A 24311-nucleotide genomic window follows, 5' to 3' on the forward strand; every position below is an offset into this window, starting at 1 on the left:
ATGGAATGAGGAGAGCCCAACCGATGTCAGATTGATTTTGTTTTCCGGTGCCGTTCCAGATTCCTAGACCACGATTATTATTACCAATGTTTACTTTTTACTGATATTTTTAAAATATTTAGTGAAAAAGCTTGAAATCTGTTTGAGAGACCAAGCAAGTTTCTATTTGGGAACATTTAATGTATAAGCAAAGAGATGAATAACAATAAACACAATAACCTTTTCACAGTCATATACAATTAAAAACAGTATATTACACTTCAATGCAAAATGTATACAACAAACAAACAAACAGGTAAATATAAAATACACACTGTACTGTATGCCCAAAACAGTGCCAGTGCCATGTGTCGGGACGCGAAACCGATTTACCGATCGTAAATAAAAAATAATAATTGCTGATATATCGTCCAATCCGATATATTGGTCAGGCTCTAGAAATGAGACTCAGTCATGTGACTCTTCAATATGTACAAATGAGGGGGAGAGGGGAGGGGGGAGGGGAAAAAACTAGGAAGATGTAAAAGTGGTAGATACGGTACCTTTGTATCTTCCTAATGCTGCGTTAGTAGGGAAGAGAGAGGCAGAGTGCATATGAAAGGATGGTCAGACGGCATGCGGAAAGGACTGGCAACATCAACACTATAAACATAAACACTCATGCATGGACAGGACATGGATGAACTACTGCATGGGGCTCTATGAATAATGTCCTTCATACTGCACTGGAAAGCAACACTCCATTTCTTTTTCACGTCCAAGGATCAACCAAAATTATATGTAATCTGACGCAGACCGCCCAAAATATTTATGACAGGACACCCAGAAGCAAAGATTTGAGTTACAGAAAAAAGTTTCACTTTCAAAGGATTTGCACACATTTTCAAGTGTGGTGCTATGAGCTTGTACTGTATATATATATGCTATTTTTCAATATACAAAGTACAAAATAATGGTTTAGTGGTTAAAATAAAAAATTACACAGATGCTTCCCCAGTTTTAATGGGTTAATGTGTGCGTGTTTCTTTGTGCGCGTGCCTGATGGAGAGATGACACCCATGGTGACGGGGAGGAGAGGAGTGGGCGCTCTAGGGGTTAAAACATGCCACACTAAATGAGCAGCCTGCATCCTTTTTTTACTGAGCTACCAATTAGATCCCTGTTAGCACTAATTACTGTAAACCAGCTTTGTTCTAGACATCGCCGCCACTGTCTGGCAGAAACCTTGTATCTTTTAATCTTCTCTCATGAATAAATGAATGCACTCTTTTATACTTTGTTGTGTATCTACACGCTCACGACTCATCGCATCACCATGCATTATTAACTTGTAGATCAGCAATTCTCGCTATTCTTAAACAATCTACAGTATTATCTATCTATAATAACTTGCACAAAATACAGACGCCAGGTTGAACGTGGTTAAGTCTGTCTTTGGGTTTTAACTATAGCTTAACGAATGATAAGTATTAACTACAGCCTAGGATTTTACTATAACTAATGATAAGTATTAACTGGAGCTTGTGACTTAAATAAAAACTACATTGGAACCATTGGAAATTTGGAACACAGGTTCTATTTTTCCATTTTGTGAACGTACAACATTTTCCGGCCGATAGACGATATGCAAAAGACAGAGCGACGGCTCTGTAAATGGTAAATGGTGCATTTATATAGCGCCTTTATCCAAGGCGCTTTACATAGATTGTGCATTACATTCACCCATTCATACACCGATGGCAGCGGAAACCATGTAAGGCACCAACTAGCACATCGGGAGCAATTAGGGGTTCAGTGTCTTGCTCAAGGACACTTCGACAGTAACTCTGGGGGAGCCCGGGTTCAAACTGGCAACCTTGCGGTTCCCATCCAGGCACTCTACCCCTGAGCCACCGCCGCTCTGAAGTCCTGGAGACGACAGACTGCCTGTCACATCGTGTCTCTCAGTATACGCTACTATGCATATAAAAACACTCGACATCTCTCTCAGGAGCAGCCAGCTGCTCTCTGGGCGGAGAAAAAAAGCCGACATTGTGATGAAATGACATGACAACTAATGATGAGTTGTCAAACATCACTCTAATACAGGATGCTATACAGCAGCAACGCTGTCACTATATTACGGGGTCATTCTTGTAATTTTCAAAAGTGTGTTTTTTTTGCTTTTAGTATCAGTTTCTGCGGGTGATTTTTCTTTCTGCTGGTGGTGTATGAGTCAGGCAGCAGGCTGCAGTGTCGTGCCAGACATGGTGTGAAGCACCACGAGCTACACTTGTGAAACCCACAGTGTTGATTTACCCATGCGTAACTCTGAGAGGGTACAAGCGTCACATTTTGTACACTCTCAGAGTTAAGTTAATACTCAGGACTTTTACTGTGTAGGTGATGTGTGTGGGAGGATCGGGCATGAGCAACATAACTACCGGAGAAATATTTCCTGAAAAGAAAAAAGAGAGAGATAATAATAATACTACTAAGAGAGAGAGAGAGAGAGCGAGAGAGAGAGAGAGAGAAAAGAGATAACCAACAGCCCACCAACGGAGCATGGTTACCATAGTGACGATGCAATTCAATCAGCCCTTGTCTATACGAACGAGACCAAGCCTCCGACTCTCGCAAAGATGAAACCTGATAACAAGCAACGTAATTGGCCGGGGGAGAATGACTGACAGGTGAGCATTGTGTGGGGAAACCCCCTGCCTCAGACTTTAGATCAGAGAATATGTAAATATTGTACCAAAGTGATGGAATGTTTAATGAGGCCATGCAAAAGGGGAAGAGTTCAATATATATATATATATATATATATATATATATATATATATAGACAGACAGACAGACATGCACACACACACACACGCATGCCTGCACGCACGCACGCACGCACACACATACACAAACACACACAGCCATTTGTTTTTTGTGTCAGTAATTTAATTTCTTTGTATGTTTAAGTTTTTTGTCATACAGTATATCTGCCCTGTACAATTTGTGATTATGAAGCCTAATCGTCAACTCAAAGCTCTATCTAAGGAAGACAGAGAGAGAGAGGCAGAGAGAGAGAGAGAGAGAAGTGGAGTGAAAGAGAAGAACAGAGGGGATTGTGGGTAGGCGCCTACCCATCCTTCTTGTAGAACTCCAGCATCATGTTGTCAGTGGCGACGCTGAGTGGGCGTCGGCTCTGGTCGTGCTGCTGCAGCTTGCGCTCGGATTGGTCCATGTCCGGCGAGGGCATGGAGCTGTAGTTGGAGTTGTGGTTGGTGTGGACGGGGCTGCCGTAGCATCCTGTCAGGTTGAACTCGATCTCTGAGGGAACCAACACAGATACTATTTATGGGGGGGTCATCATTGCCATGTAGTGGAGGAGCTGCTTAGGGAGACAAAAGGGTCATTTTGCGTTAATTCGTCTAAAGCACCAACATTTTCACAGATGTAGCCCAGGGCATGTCTAAAGATTTAGCTATAGAGCGTACAAATGGCGTACAATGGCATACAAATGGAACCACTCTCAGAGTTAAGGGGTCCTTGCCAGTGGTGACCTACATAGGAGGACCACAATGGAAACAAGACCCCTGGATTTGTTTTACTACACGTCTCTGTGCTGTTTATATTTCTGACTAATAAAGTATTCAATCAATCAATCAAAAAGACAAGCGGTCAGATGGGTGGCCCGCAAACACATTCAAGTGGGCCCTGACTCTGATGAATCTTGAATTAGAAATTATTATTTCAAAAGTATATTTAACAGTTTTGTATGTTTATTCAAGTCAAACTATGAATACAAGACGTTTACTTGTAACACATTTCTACATTATGGTATTGCTACTATTACTTAGAAAACAATACACCAAGGACCACAGAAAAAAAGCAGCAAAATGTGAATCTCCTTTTAGAAAGGAGTTGTGTGGATTTCCTCCATGGTGTCAGTATACAATATATATACACTATAACACCACATGCAGTAAGTGTCACACTTTAGTATGTGTCACCCTCACCACCAGGGAAGAACCAATCAGCATGCTGGATGATGGGCTCAATGATGCCAACAATCTGCAGCGACACGGTGGTCATCATCTCGGTCATATTCCTGAAAACAACATCAACAACAACAGTTACCATTAGGGTTGTCCCGATCCGATCACGCAATCGGAAATCGGGGCGGATCACGTCATTATCAAATGATCGGAATCGGACCGGGGGCGTGATTGGGACATCTCTATATATTATATCCATATCATACTATTAGACTGGATATTGTCTGTGATTTTGGATATTGTACTATATATGGCATAAACGTGATCTATAAAAATATAAATATCGGATCGGGAAAAATCGGTATCGGCAGATGCTCAAAATCAAATGATCGGAATGGGATTGGGAGCATCCCTAGTATCATATATTGAGTATATGAACAGAGTCAGAACAGTAATTTTAATTTCACACGCCCGTGAATCAAATTGACGTGACAGACGAAGATCAAAATACGTACAGTTCAGAGTGCGTCCAGAGCAGGTTTGGGCCGAGGACAATAGCCATGTTGCCCGGAGTCATCTTGTTGAATTCTTGGTACTCGGTCAGCTTGGCCAGGAATTTGATTAGGTATCTGAAGAAGGAGCCAAATGAAAGAGGGCCTATCAAGCTACATAGCCAGAGAGTACTATAATCTATCCTCCTCAGCCACACACATCCACCGCCTCGCCCGGCAGGAGGACTCGGTGATGGTTATCAATATTTCAACGCATGCTGCCAGAAGAGGTTTTAGCCCAGATAGGAGGTCCAAGACACACACACACTGACAGATATCACACGCATCAGCGAGCGCTTATGTCATGTGTAAACATCCACTCTCAATATAAATAAGCTATCGACTTCACCCAATTCTTCTATCTCTGACTGTCTCTTATGATGAATGCTTTAGAATTCCAGCGATGAAAGGGGGTTCCTTATAACAGGCATTTCTTTCATGCGGTGTCTGGAGAGATAGCTACTGCACGTGATGCTGATAAGTAGTCCATTGATATAAGTTACTGTACACACGTCAGACAAACATTTCTATTCCCCACAGGACTATTCTGTTCCAGACTGTGAGATTACAAGCCATTCATATGTGGCGAAGATGCCTCAGGCTCCCTGGTAAGCACTTAAACCATATATACTCCGGGTCTCCCAGGGGTCCCTACTGGGTCCTCTCCTTTTCCCCCCCTCTACCAAATCTCGATCTACACCGTTCACAACGCATTAAGTTGCGATCCATTGTTCATTAGCTACAGCTACTCTTCTTGGGGTCCACACAGGAATAAATTACATTACATAAACATGAATACATTTGACATTACAGTATAAGAATCCCTGCCTACGCTCCCGTCTCTGAGCCGCTCAGGTGTGCATAAGACTTTGTTTCCTACATTACAGTTTAAGACAACAGTTAAAAACATAAAATACAACCAAATGTTAAAAAAATATATCAATCTCAATTATATGGTGTAGCAAATCATTGCATACATATAACATCTCAATGTCTCAACAATCAGGTTTACAAATGCACAGACCAAGAAACACTAAACGGTGTTCAGAGAATGTGTTAGCCGTAATCAAAAGCAGATTCCATGAGATATTTATTGTCTCCACCAGGCCGAAGGCATGGGGAGAGAGTATGTTTTGCACTCCGTCCGTGTGTGTGTGTGTGTGTGTGTGTGTCCTTCCTTCCGTCCTTCCGTCCGTCCGTTATCAGCTAATCTCCGGCACCGTTGGCCCGATCCATGCCAAACTTTGCACACACACTCCCTGGATGCCAACGACGAACCTCTGCCCCAAATATTCCTCAACGGCCTGTGATAGCGCCACCATGAGGCCGATTTAGGCAAAACACATTTCTGTAGATAACTCGTAAACATTTTATCCATACATCACACAATTCGGTATACACTATCTCCATAGTCATGTGATCAACACAGATCTGCACAATTTCCCATCTTCCATCCTGTTTGGCTAAGATTGGCTTCCAAAGATCACATGATTGGTCCGTTTCGAACAAAATCACAAACACAGTGTCCAATTTCCATGAAATTATACATGCACATTTCCACTAGGCCGAGGACGACATGCCATTATTTTTTTACCAAATCAGCCTCACGGTGGCGCTATAACAGGCCAATTCCTGTTTTTACCTATAACTGCATGACAACTTATGTATGTGCACTCCCTAGAGGCCATGGAAAACATTTTCCCTGCATCCCTCCACATCTGCCGGTTATAGCGCCACCATGAGGCCGATTTCTGCAAAACCCATTGTTTATGTAGTCGCACAGATTTCATCCAAATCTCACGCAAATCGGTACACATGATCTCTGTAGTCATGTGATCAAGACGAGCCTGTTGGATTTCTCAGATTCTACACTGATTAGCTAAGATTGCCTTCCAAAGTTTTCAGGAGTAGCCCGTTTTGTACAAAATGCTGCACATGTCCTGCTCATCCAGAATTCTATCCTCAGAGATGCTATGAGTGATCTGGCTCTGCATTTCCTCAACAAAATGAAGACAATTGTTGCAAGAAACAAACAAACAAAAAAACATTTATATTACTCCTAAACATTTTGCCAAACATCACACACACTCCTATCCTCCTGGTGGAGACCTGTGCCCAGAAGGGCACTTTTTCTAGTTGTATTTATTTTACTTGTTGCCTGTATGAGTTGTGATGATGGAAGACTATTGTGAGCTTGTAGAACTGCTTTTTGCATGGAATGTTAGCCTATCTTTTCTTTTTACACAGGGTTCATGCAGTTAAAACAAGTGATCTAAATAAAGTAATTCTCTCTAAAGTGCTCTAGTGCCAAGCTGATCACACCGTGTCCATAGTGATGATCAATCAATTCACGTTGATTCATTGATATATAAAATAACAAGCTTCAAGATTTTTTGATTAATCTAAAAAGCAATTGATAGAACAATCGCTAAGAATATAATGGATAGTTGCAGCCCTAATGGACTATACAGTGGGTTAGATTACTGTATCTACAGTAGGAAACAGAGATTAGGTGTTATGAGTGACTGACCTGAAATTGTTTAAGTTGTCGGTAGGGAGTTTTTCACACGCTGTCAGTAAAGCTTGAAGTCTCTGGTCCATATCGGGAACGCTGATGATGATGATGAGAGAAAATTACGACAGGTCATTGTTTTTCGTGTGAGAATGTTTGAATTTTGACTACTTTCTGTGTTTTCCCCCCCAATTTATATATTTATTTATTTGACCATGGCACCTAAGGGTGTAATCTAAAATACTGTCTGTGCTCATGCAGTTCATTAGGGAAACAGCTCTACGCACTTGGACGCCTGAATCCACTCGTCGTAAAGTTCAGTGGTCATCAGTGGCTCAGGGAGCTCACGGAGGTACGATTTCAGAGCGCCTGAGGATAAGAAGAGCACGGATGGAGTGTGAGAGAGAGGGAGAGGGATTGGGAGAGAGAGAGGGAGATGGAGAGAGAGGGAGAGAGAATGAGGGAGGGATAGAGAGAAGAGAGAAGAGAGAGACAGAGGGTAAGAGAGCGAAAGCGAGAGAGAGAGAGAAAGAGGGTAGAATCTCATTAGACCTTAGGGGAGATGTGGTTCTTCTCTCGTCAGAAGAATGATTAGGGCCCTGCCCCCACATCCAACCCCATCCTACACAAGCAGCCAATGCATCTGACAGATGCACATTACTCTACAGTGTCTGCACACATTGCTGCTTCGCTAAAGTGCTAGAACGCAGAGAGAGAGAGAGCTTTTAGGAAACCACATATCAAGAGCAGCAAAACAGACAGACTGTGTCTCAAATGTTACGCTAGTCAAAATAATTCAACACATTGGATTAGGATGCAGCGGGAACTCCATTTTCTTTATTTGGATCCCTGGTAGCTGCCAGCAAGGTAGCAGCTATTCTCTCTCTGGGGTCCACACACAACAAGTCAACAACACATAACAAGATCTATCACGTAACACCTGATAAGTACATTAGTAAGTAAGACTTTCAGTCTTTCATACTTTTTGTCACTGACAAGACTTTTACATTTTTGTCACTGTTTTGTATTTTAACTTTAGCACTGACATGACCTGTACATTCAGTGAGTGCTACTTGCTGGGTTAGTAATTGATTAGTGCAAAAACAAGAACTTTAGAAACACAAATTAACTCATTCAGATTCCATTCTGTCAATATTATTATTTTAACTTTAGCACAGACTTGTCCTTTAAGTCCACTTGCGGTGTAGTTGATACTATTTCTATGCATTTGATGAATTACCCTGCTTACTGTAAATCGCTCTGGATTGAGAGCGTCTGCTAAATGCCTAAATTGTAATACATGTACAGTAGAATGGATTTCCACAGAACAGAATAGGTTCCCTGCAGTGAAGAATACTACTGTACAATGTTACACTACAACGTGTGACCTCGGAGGGTCGTCGGCATGGTGACGGGCTGTGAGCGAGGCGTTTGTGTGTGTGTGCGGTTAACCTGCGATGGCGTGTGGGTCGGCAGAGTACTCCTGAACGTCCATGACTCCACAGTCCAGAGAGGCTTTCAGCTTCTTCAGCTTGGAGGCAGAGGGAGCCACCCTGAACAGTCCCTGCACACCAAACACATACACAGGGCTGTCATGACATTTATTTATTTATTTATTTTTTATCTTCTTTTAAATAATTTTTATCCCACAATTTTGCAACCCATTTCATCACCCAGTGTCAATTATCTAATGCAACCCTGGGGCGCTACACTTCTTCTGCCAACCCGGGGAGAGCAACGGATTGACCTCATGATCATGCATTCCTTCTATGCAAGGAGACAAGCTGCTTCTTTCCAACTGGGAAGTTTCCCCGGTTGGACGTAGCGCGTGGAAGGAACACGATATTCCAACCAGTTCCTTTCACCTCCATCAGGCGCCCAACTGGCCAGGGGGAGGCAGTATAGAGACCAGGATGAATAAGTCTTATTTTTTAAGACTTATTTTGGGGCTTTTATGCCTTTATTGATAGGACGGTATATAGGAAATGGGAAGAGTGATGGGGAGTGACACGCAGCAAAGGTCATCGGGATCACTGTGCACACCGGCCGCCCGGGATTACGATTATGACATTTTAAGCGTGAAGATTAATTGTCATTTGTCACACAAATAATTGCAATTAACGATTTAATTGTGTTGTCGCTGAACGCTGGAAAGTGCGTATAAAAATTACATTGCACAGGGCAAATATGACAAATGACCTAATTACATACTGTGTAGATCCTTGCCTGCTCACATGGTTTCATTGTCTATAGCTTAGCAGGGGTTCTCAGCGTTTTTGGCTGGGGACCCCCGGCAATGCTTTGGCCATGTCTCGCGATGACAATTTTTTTGTTGCGGGCAGGAGCGGTGGACAGGCGGTCACTACGGACGGTCAAACAACGAAATCATTGCGGGAGCGGGTGGGAGTGGTCAGAAATCCAACACGAGCGGGCAGGAATGGGATTAAACACTCCCGCGCAGGGCTCTACTTTGTACACTCTCAGAGTTAAACTAACACTGAGGATGTTGCGGTGTGTACTGTACTGTACCTCCTCCTGCATGCCACACTCCAGCAGCATGGTGACACAGGCCTCGATGGGGAAGGCGATCTCTCTCCCACTGATGTTCAGGTGATCCTCCAGAGACTTGCCATAGGATGGCTTCTCCACCCACGCCTCTGCAACACAACACACACTGGCTGTTATTTCAGAAATCAGAGCAGCAACACTGTCATGCAATGACAGTAGCCTATACTATGCTAGTCCTTATGCTGTGTCTTTAAACTGACACTATGGGAGCCAACCCACCAGGGCAAAGCCAGGAAAGGCAAGGAGCACACCACCTTTGTGGAAGCACTGCGGCGCGACGGCTTAGCTATAACAACACCGTAGAGCTCAAGAATACCCTGACGTTAGATAGGAGAGTGTGGATGGAGAGCAGCGATTTAGGAGTCCTACAGTTGGGTGCCACCGATATTGTCCCTTATCATTTGACCCATTTAGGCCTGACCTCAAAAATCCTTCTAAATCCTGAAAAAATCCTTCTACATTTTCACGATTTTTCAAAAATAGCAGACCTACAAGCTCGTAGCGCGCCACTCGGTGGCGCGCTATGAGCTTGTAGATCTGCTATTTTTCAATAGCTAAATTATAACAATGTTTAAAACACCAAAAGGGGTTCCCGCCCAAAATGGGTTAACTGTCCTTTTGCGCAGATCACGCAAACCTCAGCAAAAAGAAAAGGACAATATCGATGGCCTCCAACTGTAAGTTGGTGTTGGCTAGACTGCACTCTCTCACATCACATCATATCACATTGCATGGCATGCTGCGTGCGTCCACACTGGTAGTTGTGGACAAAGTGAAGCAGCATGTCTGTCACCGTGTCACTGTGTTGAAATGTTGTGCAGGAAGAAGGTAGGAAGTCCGTTCTTTAAGCTCCCAATAGTTTTATTTAGGAAATCAGGAATCAACGTTTCGACCCTTCCGGGTCTTCATCAGGAATCAAGACCCGGAGGGGTCGAAACGTTGATTCCTGATTTCCTAAATAAAACTACTGGGAGCTTAAAGAACGGTGTGCGGACTTCCTACCTTCTTCCTGTATGTATATTTTTGTCCTGCACCCGTCAACATTTTTGAGATGTGCGTGCTTCCCGTTTGGATGTTCTTTGAAATGTTGTGCGACATGCTCATTGACATAATGAAAGATGTGTCTGAACGAGTGAGAAAAATAAAAAGGAAAATAGAAAGTCTTAAAAAAAACAAAAAAATCAGGGAACTGGGAACTGGTAGATGTAAATAATGAGTTGTAGATATAAGCAGGAATTGTGTGGAAATGCTTAAACAATACTTTCTCGTTTTGTGGCTTTGTAGCTGCTAGACTGATCTGATGTTGAAGCCAGCTGAACTTTATTTTGTAACTTTATAGCGAGCATCAAAAGCTACAAGCGTCGGGCGTTAGTTTGTGTCTTCCTGTCACGCTGGCTTCATTGATAATGAATGGTAGCCTGTAGCTTGCTCTGCCAGTATACACGTAGCATTATTTACCCTTCAGTGTATACTTGGACACACACGCACACACACACACACACACACACACATACACACACACACACACACACACACACACACACACACACACACACACACACACACACACACACACACACACACACACACACACCACTCATCAGAACCATAACCAGTAAGACGCCCTGAATGCGAGAAGCGATCTCGCCCTAAAGGGCGAGGTTGCGTGCACGCATCCCCCTGGGTGACAGCAGACGGCAGACTGCTGGGCGAGTGATGGCACTTTGGCTTGGGGGATCAAATCAACATATGGAATAAATTCTGTACTGGTCATATATGGAGTGTGTCATGAGTGTACAGGGTTTGAACAGGAAGGACAGGTGGGGAAGGATCAACATATGGAATGTCAGAAGAGGTCGGCTCCATATATGCAGATCTAGGTGATGATCCAGTATTCTCCATGTATGGTTATCCAGGGTTAGATATGTCAGTGTTGTGATCTTCATACATTCGTATATGGAGATGGCCATATATGGTGGCATGACGTGTCACGAGGCATGATGTCACGAGGCGTGATGTCACGAGGCATGACCATACCGTATATGAAGGCGTGATGTCACGAGGCGTGACCATATATGGAGGCAATAGGCATGATGCCATGAGGCGTGACCGTATATGAAGGCGTGATGTCACGAGGTGTGACCATATATGGAGGCAATAGGCATGATGCCACGAGGCGTGACCGTATATGGAGGTGTGATGTCACGAGGCGTACAATATACTGTAGGGAGGCGTGACTAACACACGGATATGCAGGTTTTCATAGTAAATGCGACCTACGGTCACAATCAACTGCCTTATGATGTACGGCTCACCTTGGTGGGCTTTGATCTGGGGCAGGATACTCTGAAGAATCTCTAATGACTTCCGGTGATACTCTGCCTGTATTTCTATCAACTGCAGAAGGAATAATTTACACAAACAATATAACACAATCTTTTACAGCAACAAAATCGAACATATATATTACGTGCAGTTACATCTTTAAGATTAAGGGGGACACAACAAGTGTCATTTTAATACAGATTAATTGTAGCAATATTGATGCACGGAGATTAAAGGAAGAAGAAAACATAACACAATATTCACCGTCTGAAAGTAGTTTGCATAGTCTATTTCTTTGGCCACAAAATTGTACATATCCGCCGACAACTGATCCTGGGGAAGAAAGCAGAGCGCGCGCACGCACGCACGCACGCACGCACGCACGCACGCACGCACGCACGCACGCACGCACGCACACACACACACGCACACACACAGACACACACACACAGACACACGGTGAGTGACCTCCTAAGACGTTTCTCACACATTTATCTCATTGATGTCCCAGATATCTGATTGTGACGTTGTGATCCCATTAAGTCTGTTACCAAGGGAAGGTTCTAAATCATGCTGAGCAGAGGAATTGAGGAGGGACATATTGGCAATGGTGGAAAGTAACTAAGTACATGTACTCAATTACTGTACTTGAGAAAAATTTTGAGGTATTGTTTTACTTTACTGGGGTATTTCCAATTTTTGATACTTTTACTTCTACTCTACTACTGTACGTCTCAGAGTTGTACTTTTACTCCACTGCATTTATTTGAAAACTTCAGTTACTAGTTACTTTGTAGATTTAGATTATTATTACAAAACATTAACCACTTCAGCACCGTGTACGCTTGTAGATTTCTTCCAAAAGATTTCTATACATTTTTCTATACAACTTGTGAAATGGGACATTCTGCGTAATGATGAGTACTTTTACTTTTCGTCCTTTGAGTATAGTTTGATGGCAATTCCTTTGTACTTTTACTCAAGCACATTTTGAATACTGGACTTTTACAGAGTAACAGAGTATTTGAAAATTGCGGCATTAAAACTTTTACTTAAGTAAAAACATGTGAGTACTTTTTCCAACACTGCATATCTGTATGTAGTGTATGGCCTCACTCAGACCTTTACTGCATTGCTGTATGCTTGTTGGATGAATGTTGTGTAGTGTCATGGCCGCCCCAATGCATTTCCAATGGAAGTCACATGGTTTGTAGTCCACATTTTGGACTACAAGCTGTTGTATGGCTTTCGGCTGTGTTTCGACTGCGCCCCTCCCCCTCATACAACACAAATGTTGTGTCAAACCATGTGACTCCCATTGGAAATGCATTGGGGCGGCATTGACACTACACAACATTCATCCAACAAGCATACAGCAATGCAGTAAAGGTCTGAGTGAGGCCTTAGTGTATGTGCATTGTACAGTAGTGTACACAGCTCCGATAGGATAGGATAGGATAGGATAGGATAGGATAGGATAGGATAGGATAGGAGACTCACCCTGCATATCTCCATTCGATTGGCTGCTTCCTCCATCTCCTCTCGGAGGGACTCAGCTTTGGCACCGGGCGGCTGAGTGCTCGGGTGACTGGATGACTTTGATGACTGTTGATATCTGCAAGCATGGCATGAATGAAAAAAAGAAGGAAATAAAGCATCGCTATTGATAAGTTCACACATTCATTAACAACACAATCCAAGCCAAACTAGGGGGCAGTGTTGTGCAGTTGCCAAGGGAAAAATGGAAGAAATGAAATAATAAATAAGTGTGCCCGCCTCTGCGTTTTTTAAGTTTTTAATCAAATCTCGTGTTTCTAAAAAAGGCCTTTTTTCCTATCTATACTCACCCCATGGAGACTTGAATTCATGGATGTTGCTTGCTTGTTTGTTTTGTTTTTTTGCATTCCTGAGCCAATAATTTGATGACCAACAGTGGTTCCCTAAGGAGACACAAAGTAGACTCTTTGTGTCTCCATAGGGAACCACTGCTGGTCATCAAATTATTGGTTTAGGAATGCGACAAAAATAAAATAAATATCACTGTGCCCCAATGTACTGTAGACATGTAGAAAACAATTGTCCCACTACAGTACGACTGAGGAAATGTTTTCACTTGATATTTTAAGATGTATGCTATGTAGTGTGTAATGTCTATACGTATATAGGGGGATTCAATTAAGCCATTTAGCCAGATAACCGATGAATAATTTAGCTAACTGTCTTGCCTTTTCAATTGCACAGCATGTGCCATCAATTTACAATTTTGAATACCAGGCCTTTACTTGTAACAGAGTATTTCTACATGGTGGCATTGATACTTTTACTCAAGTAAAACACTTGAGTACTTGTACTTCTCCTGGTGCACATGGCACCATGAGCCGTGCTGTGACGGGTCTATACTGCTGTGGCGACAGACAGAGACACATGCATTGATACAGACAGACCCTGTTCTAGATGGCTGGCCCGTTCGGCGCCACACATTAAACTTTAAATGAATGAACAAATGACGAGACGGATGAGTGCGCTTCACCTTGTGCGAGATGAGTCCATGTCCAATACAAGCTTAGCTAAGTGTTTCCTCTGTTTCTGGATGTTGGGAATGTCCACCTACACGACACGGGAAATTAAACACAAAGTCCAATAATTAATCCGCAACAGGATTACCTCTCACACAATATCCACCCATTTTATTTCTGCTAAAATAGACAGATTTGCTCTGTAATTCAATCTTCTGCAGTCACATTAAGGACAAAGCTGTTAGGTGACATCAACTCGGTCTCACCCAAACACAGTGAAATAACACAGATTGGCAATTCCGTACATACACTACTACAAAACCCCCAAATCCCTACATATTACACTGAAATCCTCCCCATAGATCGCGACGGAGGGGCGCCGTCTCAAGCGAACTTGAGCCACGAGAGCCACCACCGAGCGAGCTATAGCGAGCCAGTTGCCGTGGCGAATGTTGCGAAGTTGGATTGAGCCGACTCAGCCCTGCCCCAGTTGTAACCCAACAGCACAGAATCGTAAATAATCTCACCCAAACACGGTGAAATAACACATATTATTGTTAATTCCGTACATACACTACTAGTGAAAGCGCCTTTGTCGCGGTCAAAACAGTAGTAGTGTAATATCTACAGATTTGGGGGTTTTCTAGTCGTGTATGTACGGAATTGCCAATCCGTGTTATTGGGTGAGATCGGGCTGGTGACATACATGTTGCTCCAGTAGTGGTTTGTGTGGCTCACCTCGGCGAGCACATAGAGAGGCTCCACCACGTCTCTCTCGATTTGGTACTCGAACTGGACGAGTTCCTGAGCCAGTCTCTCCTCTGTCTCCCCACACATCCTCAGCATCTTCCTGTTTGGCCACATCCAATCACACAGTCAATATCGCTCCTCACATCCAATCACACAGTCAATATCGCTCCTCACATCCAATCACACAGTCAATATCGCTCCTTTTCACATCCAATCACACAGTCAATATCGCTCCTTTTCACATCCAATCACACAGTCAATATCGCTCCTCACTAGGGCATTAACCAAAAAGGCGCGACTTCGTTAACACAAGTTGACTCCCACCTAGAGAAGTCGCAAGTTTTTTTAAATGAGCATTCAGTGATTTGGGTGATTTGGAAAACCCCCTGGTCTGCCCCACTAGATGTGTAATGTACATGCATGCACGCACTACAGTGGGGGGACAGGCCAACAGCACGCACATCAAGGCCCGCCCCCGCTCGATCATGATTGGCGGAAGGCCCCTCTCTATCCTGATTGGATGAAGGCTGGGCCACCTAGCCAAAAACAAAACCTAAGGTTTTTTGACCCCAGGGGTTAACTGAGGACAGGGAGGAACTCCTTATATGGTCAGCACACTATAGGGAGGATTATTACAACAAAACAAAAAAAGAAGTGATATTTGAATTAAGTGAAATCACTCAATATATGCTCTATGTGTGCGTGTGTACAGAATTCAAACAGTAGGATTGGTTATTGTCACGGACAGAAGTGATTCTTTCCTTTTCCAACTGCAGCAACTCAACTTGCAAAAATCACATTGTTAATGCCCTACTTCTCACGTCTAATCACAAAGTCAGCAACAACATGACATCCGATCACAAAGTCAATATCCTTCTCACATCTAATGGCAAAGTCAGCAAAATCATCACATTCAATACAAGGTGAACAACGCGAAAGAGAGATCAACCATGGTGCTCGATGGAGATGAACGTTGAGTTAAAAACATACAGGTACATTGTTGCTTCTAGGATCACTCAACTTTCTCACTTTCTGAGCACTCAAAAAATAACGGAGAAGAGAGTGTAAAATCAAGGTTCTTTAATATTTTTTACAAAATGTTTTAAAAGCTGATAATAGCCCTGATAAAGACCAGTTGCTGGTTGAAACATGTTTTTAAAGGCCTTTAAAACCTTTTGTAAACATGATGAAGTACATTGATTTTACGCCCTCTCCTCCGTTTTGAATGCTCGGATCTCCAGTGTTGTATAGGTTTTCAATGTAATGGGTCCCGGGACCCAGGGGTGGTCTTTTAGATGGGTCTCAGGCACATTTTATGAGTCCCACTTCAACGACATTAGGAGTCATATTTTGTATTTTCTTTTATAAATTGCAGCATTTAACTCCCATTTCATCTTTATGGTTATAATATGGCTATATTCATGTAGAAGATGTATGTGAAAGACACAATTCAAAATCTGGCAACTTTAACATTTGCAAAGAATTATGCAAGCAAGAAACAACAGTGCAAAGTATATGAAAACAGAACAGTACAGTATATAAAGTAAATTAAATAGCACCAAAATAAATAAAGTCAAATAAAATAAGTACATTAAATACTTTGTGGTACACTCAGTGAGCTAAATAAAGTGTATGCCATATGGTGCATTTATGCACAGGTCAAAAAGTCTCTTGTCAATGGCCGTTTTTAGCCAAAATGCGCAGATCTACAAGCTCGGAAAAACACTGTACACGTGGAGGGGGTCCGCGGGTACAGCGAGGGTCCCCACGGAGGTCCGCGCGGGGGTCCGCGGTAGTCCGTGGGTCTGATGCGACCATGCGTCGCAACAGACCATGCAACCATTGCGTCCATTATCAATATTCTGCATCTATGGGACGCAAAACGCATGTGTATCTGCATCACTGGATCTCTCCTCTTTTACAAAGTACAGTAAACAACGTCATCATCCCATCCAATCAAAGTCAGCAACAACATGACACGCAATCACAAAGCCTGCACACATCACAAAGTCGGCAACATTATCACATCCAATCATAAGAGGTGTGTGCACGTGTATTGTATGTGCACAGCACTACTCTCATGTAGCTTTGCCAGCACTGTTACACCACAACAATGTTGGTATAAGTAAGAGATAAACTGGAAAATATATTTTTACATGCACGGATAATCAACTAGTAGGCAATAGTTACACGGCTTCAGCCGAAGGGAGGAGATAATTGGCATGGTGAAAATACGCAGATGGACAGCTTGTGCCTGATTAGTTACTCTCACTCCATACCGTTGCGGCGTTGCAGACTCATATTCCATAGCCTGGAGGAATGGTGGGTCTGAGGCTCTAAATTCACAAAAATAACATAGTTGTCATTGTATTGATGGATTTGGAAAATTGGGGAATTGAGTTCCTTTGCCTGCTGGCAACGTGCAAAAGAAATTTGACACTGATCGGTGTAGTGTAATAGTTTGCGAGATTAGCCCCGGAGTCCCGGATACCCCCACACGCACGCACGCACGCACGCACGCACGCACACACGCACGCACGCACGCACGCACACACGCACGCACTCACGCGCGCACGCACGCACGCACGCACGCACACACAGACAAGCATGGACTCACAGACAGACCGGGGTGAAAGTGATGAACTCTGATGCCTATAGGCTATGGCATATACAGTACGGAGTTAACAGCATCATGACATCCATTCAGAGGCAACAACACCATCATCACAGCCAATGACAATGTCAACTAAGTGCACAGGTCTCCGCCAGATATTGTGTTCCAAATTCATTCATTATAGAGGTGAGTGGAATCTGTAAAAGTTGAGGGATTAATGTTGATGAAGTTATTGCACATTATGCTGATTTGTGGAGTGTACAATATAGTGTTGTGTTTGAGTTACTGTTAATTGTATTGTTATTAATGTGAAGTGGCTTGTTCTAGTGTTCTAGTCAGAATTATGTTTGGGTGGAGGTTCTTTAGTGGTGTAGTTGGGGTGTTGTAGTTTCATGATGATGGGACTGATAATGTACATAGTTCTAGTTCATGACCTGACGAAGATGTAACTGAAACATCGAAACGTTGTCGCTTTTTTACTTGCGTCCTGATAATAAACTAAGGGCTTAAACTGTCTGAGTTGCTCCAGTGCCTCCTTTTCTAATGTACATAGTTGTCTCCACCAGGCCGAAGGCATGGGGAGAGAGTATGTTTTGCACTCCGTCCGTCCGTCCGTCCGTGTGTCCGTGTGTCCGTCCTTCCGTCTGTGAACAGCTAATCTCCGCCACCGTTAACCAGGTCGATGCCACATTTTGCACACACACTCCCTGGATGCCAACGATGAACCTCTGCCCCAAAAATTCCAGAACGGCCGGTTATAGCGCCACCAGGAGGCCGCTTTGTGCAAAACAAGTTTTTGGACAGTACACCTACAGATTTTGTCCAAACATCACGCAAATTGGTAGACAGTCTCTCTAGAGCCATTCAACAAAACGGGTCTTTCAGATTTCTCAGACTCCATCCTGATTGGCTAAGATTGGCTTCCAAAGTTCGCAGGAGTGCTCAGTTTCAAACAAGATACTGCACATCATGAACACATTGTGTGATTTCCGTGAAATTGTGCACGCACATCCCCACTAGGCCGAGGAAGAAATGCCACATGAACATTTTCAACTCAGCCTCATGGTGGCGCTATAACTGGCCGAAAAGTGTTTTTACCTCTAACTGCACGGATCTGTGGATAACTTTGTATGCCAACTCCCTAGAGGCCAAGGAAAAACCTTTGCCTGGAATATTTCACATATGCTCTTTATAGCGCCACCAGGAGGCCGACATATGTAAAACACATTTTCGAATATTACTCCTTCAGATTTTATCCAAATTTCACGCAAATCGGTACACATGCTCTCCATAGTCATGTGATCAAGACGGGTTTGTTTGATTTATCATAATCCACCCTCATTGGCTACAATTGGCTTCTAAACTTTTCAGGAGTAGCCCGCTTTGTACCCGTTTTGTACAAATCGCCACAACTACTCAACGCAGAGTCCGATTGTGGTGAAACTGTGCATGCATATTCCCACTAGGCTTTGGAATAAATGCCACTTGACAGTTTACAAATCAGCCTCATGATGGCGCTACAACAGGCCAAGCCGCGTCTCTCACACACCCACACACACACACACACACACACACACACACACACACACACACACACACACACACACACACACACACACACACACACACACACACACACACTCTAAACATTTTGCCAAACATCACACACACACACACTCCTATCCTCCTGGTGGAGACCTGTGCCCAGAAGGGCACTTTTTATAGTTACCAATGAATCTGTGTGCGTGCTTGCGTGCGTGCGTGCGTGCATGCGTGCGTGCGTGCGTGCGTGCGTGCGTGCGTGCGTGCGTGCGTGCGTGCGTGCGTGCGTGCGTGCGTGCGTGTGCGCACACATACAAGTGTTTGTGTGAATATGCGTGTCACAGCCGGTGTAAAGCCTAATTTACACTTTGTGTCACCCGCCAAAAAAAATCAACATTTTTTGACAAGTATAAATTAGGCTTAAGTGTAAGCTCAAGGGTGTGTGCACATCATTGTATATATATATATAAATATTTGCTTATGTTGACTTACCCAAGTAGGGAGTCGTCTCCTAATACTGCTGCCCCCTCTACCATACATTGTGCCAGGGTGGTGAGTGGTAGCTTTTTCTGATAGCAGAGAGAAATGGCATAGCATTGTTATTGTGTCACATTGATTTATATGTCTCATTAACCACTTTAACCCTAGCGTGTCTATTTTGTATCACAATATTTCACGATTTTTTCAAACCTCTTCAAGATTTGTGCTATTTTCAAAATCCAAAATAGGGCTTAATTGGTCATGCAACACACCTCATAATAATATTATTAATCTCCAGGTGGATGCGGTTTGTTTCAGGAGCCAAAAAGTGTTGTACATGCAGCAAAAAGAACGTAGGATATTTAAATCAACAATAACACCCAAACAAAGCTTCGTAACGCGCTTCGAGTTTGTGGATCTGCTACTTTTGATGCTTTTGTGTGACACTGCAGTATGAGCGATAATTGTATTAATTAAATAATTTTAAATATGGAGAGAAGAGTTTTCTGCCAGGCAGCAACGACATACCGTAATAGCAACAGCTAATGTGACACAGGGGTGTTCCTGCAGGCTCGAGAGGCATAACAACCGTATACTGTACAGTAGGTGTTCCAGGTCTAAATGTGCTATTAAAAAATCACACCCGTGTGAACTGAGTGGTGTAAGGTCTGTCTGACGTAATGAAATCATGTCTGACGTAATTAAATCACACCCGGTGTGATTTCATTACCTGGCTTTGTTTGTGCAGAAAAAATGAGCATGGTTGCTATGTTCACCCTGTTCACCCGGGTGTGATTTCATTACGTCATTACAACAGGGTGAACATAGCAACCATGCTAATTTTTTCTGCACAAAAAAGCCAGTTGTAGGAGTGGTTTACACCACTCAAAAATGTCTGACTTACGTTGGGTGACTTGACGGATCTCTTCTCCACGTCGGCTCCCTGCTGGCCTTGCAGGCAGGCGGTCAGCTTCTTGTGAGTGCTGTGGGTGACCGCCTTCACCAGGTCCAGACGCTTCTCCACCTGGCCGAGGAACGCACACGTGGGCCAGTTAAAAAGAAAAGTTGCCCCCACCTTGGTAGCCAAAGAAACGTCTCTGCTTTTGCATGTGATGTGACAAACAAGACAGTGCACTTTTCATTTCATTTTATTCCTCATAAAAGATGCCATTGCCCGGCCCTGTATCTCAAATGGTCAAATAAATATTTGATTAAGGAATATAATATGCCTTTTGTATTCTTTCTGTATATCAGCAAAATGTAGATTTTTATGTTAGACATTGAGGGAAATTAAGATTCTCAGATTTCTTTTAAAAATGCTGCAAATAACCGGTTAATCGATCGGTTATCAATTATCAAAAATGAATTAATCTGTAATCCCTGAGAAATGTAATTGTTATGTCCATATCAAATAAATAAACATAAACATAAAACATAATGCACAGCTATCAGAAACAAATCTGCTGCCATCACACCTAAATAATCACATTATTTACACCTCTTGAAATAGAGCAGGCTGAACGATGACAAGCTCACAGCTTCCCAATCACTAAGAGACCGTCACTTAATCAAACACCTGGCTCGGTCAGGAGACCACTTTGCCTTCTCAGCATGCAGACAAATGCACATTTACACAACATGCGTGTAGACACAGACACGCACGCACGCACGCACGCACGCACGCACGCACACACACACACACACACACACACAGCTCACCTGTAAAAGATCATCGCTTAACGGCTCTGTTTTCTCAGCCCTGTAAGGATGAAAACAAAACGGTTAGGGTTTCTGTGGGTGGGGGAGTTTGGCACCGCTTGCAAGGAACATCGATCGCACTTCTAACAACTACTGTAGGCATGTGTGTGAGGGCGTCTGGGTGGTGCAGGGTCACGGTATCTCTGCCCATCACCGTGTGCTTCAATTCCACCTTGGTGCCTCCGGCCTGGCAGGGTACGGGCTTCAAGGAACACAATTAGCCATGTTCGAGGGTGGGACAGCATCCACCTGTAGGTTTCTAGATCCCCCTGGGATTTCCTGTGATTCTATTTGGTTTATAACTTAACTAAAATGTTCATACTACAGGGAATGAATAGAGACAGAGCCCTGACCCCAAACTCATATATCTATGCTCAATTATGCTCAATAAATCGACCTCCATGAATCTGCCACAGGAAAAAGAAAAGTCTGGCACTCCTCAGTTTGAACTACATTTCGCTCACCCCAGAGTTGTGGGTGACCAATCAGAGGTCAATGCTGTGACATTGGAATCTGTTTGTAACAGCCCCTTCCACACCGAAGTTCCAGACTAATATCTACGCAGTGATATTAGTCTGGCCATGCCAGGCTAGTTTGTTTCCCCTGAAGACATCGGAAAAGTATTGAATTATTTGTAAATTTGTAGGATGGAAATCTCCTGATACATTTTAAATCACTGTAGGGTTTTCTCACAATGCTGTGAGTGGTGGCATTCTGCCCTTACAGATTAATTTAGGTTCATTTGTATTTTGCTGAAAATAGCCAATCTACAACCGATCACATTGTGAGCTTGTAGATCTGGTATTTTGAGACACCAGGGTAGATAACAGAAATCTGAGGATTTGACCGTGTGGGCCAGTCTCTCAAATACCCATGGGAAGAAGAAAGTGAACTGTGCACCTACAGTACTATGAGAACACATCTGGGGTGAATCCTAAGATGAAATATTTCGCTATGAGCTCATGATGACACATACTGTACATTTATACATACAGCTTATACCTTTGATTAGAATATTATGAATTTACCTCACTGGGACTCTGAGGCCCTCTCTATAAGACGTACATGAATCCCTGGTGTATTGTGTCTTTTGCCAAAAACCTTTCCCAATACCGCTGAGCAGCTGAATGCTTTAGATATTGAATAAAGTCCCAGCTGTTTTGTATTATAAGTAGAAGTTCCATTGAGTGTATATGATAAACTCCTGCGAGACTGGTCAGGACTCTTCTTGCATGGCCAGATCCAGATGTGCTGGATGTGTGTGTGTGTGTGTGTGTGTGTGTGTGTGTGCGTGCGTGCGTGCGTGCGTGCGTGCGTGCGTGCGTGCGTGCGTGCGTGCATGCGTGCGTGCGTGCGTGCGTGCGTGCGTGCGTGCCTCCGCGTGCCTCCGCGTGTGTGTGTGTGTCAGAGTATAGTAAGAGTGTAATTGGGTAGGTCTGACCCGCCATGCCAAAGCGCCAGCGCTCGCCAGCAGTCCACCGTCTGCTGTCACCCATGGCGAAAACGACCTCACCCTAAAGTGGCGCGATCGCTTCTCGCCCTCAGTGCGTCTTACTGGTAGTAATGTGTTAATTTCTCTGACCTTAGGTGAAAACACATCATGTTAATGAATTAATTAATGAATCCATGAATTAATCAATCCATTAATTAATTTATAACAAGGGTAGCAGGCAGCAGATGCCTCAATGTATATTTGTCACGCTTTACTGCTTGAGCGAATCCGATGGCAAAACAGAAAACAAGGCGGACAGCGGTGATGCGAGTCCCACTGAGAAGCAACTCAGCCACGGCACAGACTGAAGGACATGGCATACGACGATGATAAGGCCACTCATCCAGAACGGTGCATGGGCCATTAGCTCGGAAAAGGGCACACCACTGCATCCCATAAATATGTGTGTAGAAGGAGCCTCTGCCAAATGAAGAGCAGGGCAAGATAGCCCTGAAACAACACGCTCATTTATATCATATCATTAATTATCTTCATTATATCAACGCTGCTCGGCTGTCAAATTGTGCTGATGCCCAAGTGGCTAAAGTTCAGCATAGTTGTTGCAGAGAGAACCTCTGTACTCAGTGGTGGAAAAATAACTCACATTTCTTTACTTAAGTAAAAGTATCAATATTGCAATATAGAAATACTCTGTTACAAGTAAAAGTCTAGATTGAAAAATGTACTTCAGTAAAAGTATTGGTATAAAAATATTTTTTTTTCAAATCGTCGGGAGGAAACCTCATAACTCAATTATTTGTTTTTTTTTCTCCATAAATCAGTGCTATTGAACACCCTTTACGTCTGCATGTTGTTTCGAAAATATTGAACCAATGGAAAGTAGTAAAAAACTCCACCACCCCTCTCCTTCTCATGCAAGTAATTGACAAGTCACAACACAACTTTGATGAGGCAGTATTGCATCGTGCAAAAAATAGCATTTTGGAGTTAGGTGGTTACTTCCCGACAGCAACGAAATTAATAAAATATACAAAAAATAGCAGATCTACAATCTCACAATGTGTCTGCTTGTAGATCGGCAATTTTCAAACGGTCGAAATGTATATAGGGCTGAAGTGGGTAATGTATCTGCTGTATGTTTTGTAATAATAATCAAAATAATAAAGCAACTATAGTAACTCAAATATTTGTAGTGGTGTGAAACTAACTACAATATTGCTTCTGAGATGTAGTGGAGTAGAAGTAAAAGTACTGAAAATTGGAAATAA

The 24311-nt window shown here is 43.1% G+C and overlaps 1 protein-coding gene across 1 annotated transcript in view; it reads right to left on the bottom strand.

Annotated features, from left to right (window-relative positions):
• arhgap44a (Rho GTPase activating protein 44a) overlaps positions 1–24311 on the bottom strand; it is a gene marked incomplete at both ends in the record, with an annotated part of 51550 nt that overhangs the window by 9087 nt on the left and 18152 nt on the right. The window contains 16 exons of the mRNA XM_079520392.1: positions 543–560; positions 3120–3306; positions 3996–4087; positions 4490–4603; positions 7056–7136; positions 7325–7406; positions 8490–8601; positions 9567–9694; positions 11921–12002; positions 12195–12263; positions 13431–13545; positions 14461–14537; positions 15185–15296; positions 19845–19921; positions 20752–20856; positions 21552–21591. Coding sequence (XP_079376518.1) covers positions 543–560; positions 3120–3306; positions 3996–4087; positions 4490–4603; positions 7056–7136; positions 7325–7406; positions 8490–8601; positions 9567–9694; positions 11921–12002; positions 12195–12263; positions 13431–13545; positions 14461–14537; positions 15185–15296; positions 19845–19921; positions 20752–20856; positions 21552–21591 — 1491 coding nt within the window. The remainder of the gene's footprint in view (positions 1–542; positions 561–3119; positions 3307–3995; positions 4088–4489; positions 4604–7055; positions 7137–7324; positions 7407–8489; positions 8602–9566; positions 9695–11920; positions 12003–12194; positions 12264–13430; positions 13546–14460; positions 14538–15184; positions 15297–19844; positions 19922–20751; positions 20857–21551; positions 21592–24311) is intronic.

Source organism: Electrona antarctica, assembly GCF_951216825.1.
Source record: "Electrona antarctica genome assembly, chromosome: 14".
In the NCBI taxonomy this organism is placed as follows: domain Eukaryota; kingdom Metazoa; phylum Chordata; class Actinopteri; order Myctophiformes; family Myctophidae; genus Electrona; species Electrona antarctica.